Raw genomic sequence first — 6,313 nt, forward strand, 5'->3', positions numbered from 1 at the left:
TCATAAATCAGATATGCTGGACAGACTCTACGTGTTTACTTGCTAGGCAATATACATTACACAGATTACTGACTGCCAAAGCAAGCTCTTTTATCCAAAGCTTTGTGAGGTAGAGAGCCTGTGCAAGTTTGGTCAGCCACCATGACAGCAAACAGGAATAACAGCAGAAACAGATTCTAGCCATGCAACAACTTTGCAATGTAGAGCTACACAAATCACAGCAATGGTGTAATAGCTCTTCCCCACCTCCACCATCAGATGCCAAGTCTACCCACCCCCAACCAAACACCAGAGATGTTCTAGATTAGAGAGTTGTTTTATTATAAATCCTCATGTAGCATTTGAAAGAGCAGTCTACGCATTCCTGAAATTGCTAAATTCACAGCATGTTTATTTCTTATACAAACAATCCATATTTTATCATTTTACTCCTGTTGCACATTAAGAGTGGAAAATGGGGTAAAGCATCCTTTTCACAGCTTTAAGAAAAAAAAAATAATTCTGTTGAGATAGTAGATGGCTAACACAAACTTTGTTAAATGGAGTTCTAGAATATTTTCACCTGCCCTGAGATTGCTTGCTTTAAGGAAATATTATACTGCTGAGTTTGTAAGCAGATCATCATCATTTCAACACGGACGAATTAGAAGCCTATTTCAAAGTTTTATTAATTCAAGTCATAAAAAAGTTACAGCAACTTCAAATATGTACAGCCATAAAAACGACACGTTCAGTTATACAGGAGACAGTCTCATTATAACTTGACTACAAAAATCATTATTTTCAATAAACCTCCCACAAGGGTAAAATAACCATTGAAGGATGTATGCTCCAAAACCCTAGTAACAGCAGTTGTCAACTCACTTCATCATCAAAAAAAAAAATAAAACCAGGGAGCAACAGTTAAGTTTGACTTGAGTAAGATGGGGTGTTTAAGATTTAACTCTCAACAAATATTAAAAGTAGCACGGTTACAGTCTGGCTGTTAATAAATGAGCACAATTGCCTCCCTTTCAGAAGGAATCTTTTAAGAGTTAAGATCCATGCCTCCAAATGTTTCTGTGTTGTCTTGGTTGAATCTCAACGCTGTCCTCATCTGATTCAATTACGAGTTCAGCCCTCTGTGCATTTCATTCATTTCCTTTACCTGGAGCGGAGGAGGTAGAGGGAGATCAACATTTGTGCTACTTCTCAATGTGAGACCCAAGAAGTCAATAGCACTTAACCCAGATTTTCATTAGCAAAGGGATTTGATGTATCACTAACAGAAACAAACATGCCAAGACCACTGTAACACTTTTTTTAATTATTATTTTTTTAAAAAACCACCGCACTCTTTGGGATGTGTGCGGGGAGCAGACTTTACTATTTAGCTACAACACCCTTTGGATTCCTTTATGAAGGCTCTACACTTGGGGTGAAGCACCATGCACTAGTACCATTTGTTACTATTCCATTGGAAAGTAGCTCTTCAATAGAAACTGCAAGCTCCACACAAATACCTGAAGTAAAGGTCTTCCTGACAGAACAAGACTATCAGTATTTCCTGTGGATTGTATAGCCCTTGCTATAGATATGTAAAAATAGTACTTGCTGTCAGCACTGCCCCCACCCCTGTGAAACGCAGCAGATCACCAGCTTCGTTTGAAACTAGCGCCGGATGAAAACTAGCTACAGAATTTGAATACTCTCACTCTACTTGAACATAACTGAAGCACCCAAAGCAAGCTTTTAACAAATTACTGCAAACTTTGGAGTTTCTGGATTCTGGCCAACCTCCTCCCCGCATATACACCATAAACAGAAATTAATTACCTCTGCTTTCACATACTTCCCTTTCCTCCTCCTTGTGAGGACCTGTAATAGAAGGACAGAAGAATTGTGAAGTTTACATGTAACTTTATCTGGTTGTGACTTTAAAAACTCCAAACTTGAAGCTGTCCCTTCCCCATCCTTCCAAAGCAAAGAGACTATCACTCTCAACTACTTTAAAACCAGGAGGCAAGACAGGTACTTCCTCCACCTCTATGAGTTTTTCCTAGTACTTTCATTTTCCAGGCAACACTCTTCATTTGTAAACTGAAACAGTGACGGTACATCCATCACCAGCTCCCAAGTCTCAAAAAAGAAGCCAGTTTACAGAGGAAGACTGTTTCCATCAGAGTCCAATTACCTGAGTATGTTGCTATTTCCCAAATGACACTATTGCCCCTTCTGCTTGGCAGCTTTTTCAGAACTTACCAGAACAACAATTCCAGCAACGATGGCTACTATTACTACTACAATGACAGCAACGAGGCCAGGAGTCAGAGATTTCATGGAAAACTCCGGTGCTATTTCATCAACGTAGTAGACCACTGTCTTCTCAAAACGCAGCATTTCATTGTCAATGCTGACATTTAGTCTGTTATTATGAAAGATGGAGTCACCTTTTACCTAAGAACACATCGGAAAAACAGAGACTTGCTAGTTCACATTGTAACAGGCATTCATCTAGGCACTGCAATAATTCATCTTGCTTTAGCCAGTACACAGTAAGACTACTGAATGCAATGCAATATACACATCTAGTCTTTGGCAGACTTTACCCATGACACACTTACATCTTTTTCAAAGTAGTAGGCCACATCAGCTATATCCACATCTCCAGCAGATTTTTCTGAGGAATTTTGCTTCAAATCAATAGTAATGTACGGTTCCTCATACTGCAAAAAATATAGTATGGTATTAAGAAGGGGCTAGTTTAAATCCAACTATCAAATATTATGATCCAGCAAAATGTTATGATCCAACTTGTGAACTCACATCCTGAATCAAGTTTATGGTACTTGTTCTGAAGCCAACTGTTCACAGTAGGATTCAAATTCCACTTTTTTTAGTGAAGCTAAGTAAGAATTCATCTACAGACTGAGGAGAGCAATATGTAATTTCTCAGTATTTCAGTTCAGATACAGCTATTTCCTAGCTGTTCAATAAGTGTCACTATTTTGAGAGCTTCTAATAAGACTCATACTGTACTGCATTAGTCAAAGAAGAGTTTTCAAAATTATTCACAACAAAATAAAATTCTGACACTTTACTAAAAAATCTGTGCCTCTTACCAGAACACTAGTTATATAGCGTCCATCCAGCATGTAACGATTGGTAATTGTTTCCTTGAAGAACCTGTAAGGATATTAAAGCCATAGCTGTTAAAAACAGTACTATTTTACACATTTATTTTCAGAAGCAGGGAAGACCAGTGTAATAGTTTTTTTCCTGCAGTCTCTCTGCTGTGGGTTGACCCCAGCTGGCAGCTAAACCCCTCACCTAGACTCTCACCTCCCCCTAGCAGGATTAGGAAGAGAATCAGAAGGGCAAAAGCAAGGGAAAAACCCCTCATTGGTCAAGATAAAGACAGTCTAATAAGTGAAAGGGTTGGGTGGGGGACATGAAAACCCCAAGTGATGCAAAAGCAACCACTCACCACTAACAGATTGATGCCCAGCCAATCTCTGAGCAACAGCTACTTGGGAAAAACTTCCCCCCAGTTTTATTACTAAGCATGACATTATACAATACCAGATCTCTCTGGTCACTTTGGGTGAGCTGTCTCTGCTGTGTTCCCTTCCCAGCCTCTCACCCATCCCCAACCTAGTCACTGGGGCAGCAGAGTGAGAGACTGAGAAGGCTTCAAGACTATGTAAGCACTGTTCAGCAACAGCTGAAACACTGGTGACCTATCAACACTGTTTTGGTCACCAGTCTAAAATGCAGCACCATACTGACCAAAGCCAGTACACTCTCATTATTAGGTTGTACTAGAGCTCTGTTAATTCCTAACAGTGAGGATGCACTTACTGAAAAATAAATGCATCTATTACTGCAGTGTTAGAGAGAAGAGTTTGAACAGGTTTGAGAGTTCAGATGAGGAGCTAGAGTAGCAGCTTTTGTTCTGGGGGAGGCAGAGGGATATCTAATAGGTACAAGCACATTTTTCTTGCTATATGACCTCTGACAGACAGAAGTAAGATTTTATTTTAGCCAAAAAATAGCTACACTGTTGTTTTTCTCTTGCTGCTTCTATGCAGTACCTCTACCATCTTTACCAGTTTACTTTTTGGGCAGTTTCATCTTATTGCCTTCCATTTCCTTCAAGTCCTTCCTTTAATCAAGTCCATTTCCTTGACTTGATTAAAAAAAGTAGCTATCAATTTTAAATGGAAGTAAATCTCATTAGCAGTTAATTTATTTTCAATAAAAAATAAAGTGGTTTTATGAAGGATCTGTAGGTCACTTCTAACATGTCTTGCAAATGAGTTCACAGGTTCGACAATGCTTTTAAACACTGTTTAGAAGTACACTAGATATCTAGTAGCGCATGCAGACATTGTCATGACATCTTACTATCACCACTTACTTCTTTAAAGTTTCAGCGTTCAGAGGAGCATTTCTCTCAGCATGCTTCATTTCAATGATGATCCACCTGAAGTAACAGGCAAGTACAATGAATATTCTTAAAGCATGTACATATAACAACGCATACTAACAATCTAACCCCAGGGAAGAATACAGAGCAACAAGAGAAAAAACAAAGAAACCCCCCTCCAAAACCCTTCAATGGGTGCTTGTTACCAAAGCAAAAAAAAAAGCAGCAGTAAACGAGCATTTATTGCTCCATCTTCATTCATCCTCAGCACATCATTCATACAGATAAATCCTCTACAGCGCAGAACCTAATACAGAAATGTTTTCATTGCACGCCCTGTTGACTTACATCGTTCTGACTAACTGATTGCACTTCAAGTCTGCATCATGTTTGTCAGTTCTTCTAACACCAGCTGTATTCACACACCAACAGGTGGTTCCGTTGCACTGCTTCGCCTTGAAAACACCAGTATTTTCACACTCGGGATCATAAAGGCCATCAGTGTCTTCAAATGCATCTTTTGGTTTCTCACGACGACCTGATTTTGAGCCTGTCATTTCTGCTTTCATCAACAGGCATTTTGAAGTCACTAAAAATAACCAGAAAGTCACATTACGTGGCATGTTCAAAACAGAGCTCGTAGTTTGTAAAAACACAAGGTTACATCAGAAGCAACTAGATTTAAAGCCATTACAAAGACGAGCAGGTGCCTAGAACGTAGGTGGTGCAGAAAGTCAACACAACCGCAGTACGTCAGCTTCTGAAGCCAAATACGTAAGAAGCCCAGCCACCTTCAATTTTGTTCAGGCAGGGGATCGTTTACAGCTTAGCTGAGCTCGAACTAAGAGCAAAGTCCTGAGACAAGGCTCTCTCACCTCTGGATTTGTAGGAAAAGTTATGATATGTGCTTACAAGGAAGCTAAAAATTAATCTTTGAGAAATCCTTGCCATTAGAGACATTAAAGAGGATGGGGAAGCCTGCATCAGTATAAGCGTACGCACATCCACACAAGTTACACAGGAGGAATCCCAAAGGCTTATCTTCTATCGCCAGTTGGCCCAGAAGACCAGGAAGCAGCTTTCCTTCCTTGCCACCATTCTTTGCTGGGAACTCAGTGGTTATTTTTACATATTCCCTCGCGTTTAGCTGGCACCTTTCCGTGCCAGAGGGTTTGCCCAGGCCCAGCCGCAGCCGACACGTGTGCTTTACTCACGGGTGTCGCAGTTCACGGGCACGCCGGAGCCGACCGACTCGCACCGGCAGACGCTTCCGTCCAGGTTGCAGTTGGTGACGCGCTTGTTCTTCTCGCAGATGCACGCTAGGAGAGAAGCGCGGCTGTGAGCGCGGACGGCCCCGGCGAGGCAGCCGAGCACCCCGGGGCGCCACCAACCGCTGCTCCGCGGGCGGCGAGGAGAGACAAAGCCGCCCCTCGCCGGGCGGAGCCGACCGGGCGCGGGGTGCCCGCACCCCACCTCGCCACCCGCCCTACCCTAGAGACGGGCGAGAACTCCCTTCGCCGCCCTCGGGCTCCCCGAGGGCCCTGTCCGCGGGCTGCCGGGCCCGTCTGGCCGAGGACAAAGGGGTGCGGAGGCCGGCCGCCCCTGCCCCCTCCTCACCTGCCCGCCCGCGGGGCGGCCCCTCCCCGCCCGCCCGCTCGCGGCCCCGCGCCCCCGGCGGAGAGGGGGCGCCATTTTGTGGCGCCGCGCGGAGCGGGGCACCCACCAGGGCGGCTCCATGGCTGGCGGAGAGCGAGAGGGGCCCCCGGAGGGAGTCACAGGGCGGGGGAGCCCGGTTGGGAGGGGGGACGCAGGGCGGACAGAGGGGTGCGGGCACTTACGGCTGTTCTGGGCGCAGGCGGCGGCGCAGAGCAGCAGCAGGAGCGCAGCCCCATAGAGCGGCTTCAT

The 6,313-nt window shown here is 43.9% G+C and overlaps 1 protein-coding gene across 1 annotated transcript; it reads right to left on the minus strand.

Annotated features, from left to right (window-relative positions):
• Nucleotides 1–470: 470 nt before the first annotated feature.
• Nucleotides 471–6,313, minus strand: EPCAM (epithelial cell adhesion molecule). The gene is made up of 9 exons (XM_068410648.1): nt 6,247–6,313; nt 5,623–5,727; nt 4,757–4,997; nt 4,400–4,465; nt 3,102–3,165; nt 2,604–2,705; nt 2,242–2,436; nt 1,816–1,857; nt 471–1,147 (listed from the first exon to the last, which is right to left on the minus strand). The coding sequence occupies exons 1-9, from the start codon at nt 6,311–6,313 to the stop codon at nt 1,106–1,108; spliced, it is 924 nt and encodes a 307-aa protein (XP_068266749.1). The 3' UTR covers nt 471–1,105.

Source organism: Nyctibius grandis, chromosome 1, assembly GCF_013368605.1.
Source record: "Nyctibius grandis isolate bNycGra1 chromosome 1, bNycGra1.pri, whole genome shotgun sequence".
Lineage (NCBI taxonomy): Eukaryota > Metazoa > Chordata > Aves > Nyctibiiformes > Nyctibiidae > Nyctibius > Nyctibius grandis.

What these genes read in the sequence shown, in the direction of transcription:
- EPCAM (XM_068410648.1), bottom strand. Translation starts at nt 6,313, where the DNA reads ATGAAGCCGCTCTATGGGGCTGCGCTCCTGCTGCTGCTCTGCGCCGCC. An exon ending in GCTATATAACTAGTGTTCTG is followed by an intron (nt 2,706 to 3,101) that starts GTAAGAGGCACA and finishes TATTTTTTGCAG; the next exon opens with TATGAGGAACCGTACATTAC. An exon ending in CCTACTACTTTGAAAAAGAT is followed by an intron (nt 2,437 to 2,603) that starts GTAAGTGTGTCA and finishes ATGTGTTCTTAG; the next exon opens with GTAAAAGGTGACTCCATCTT.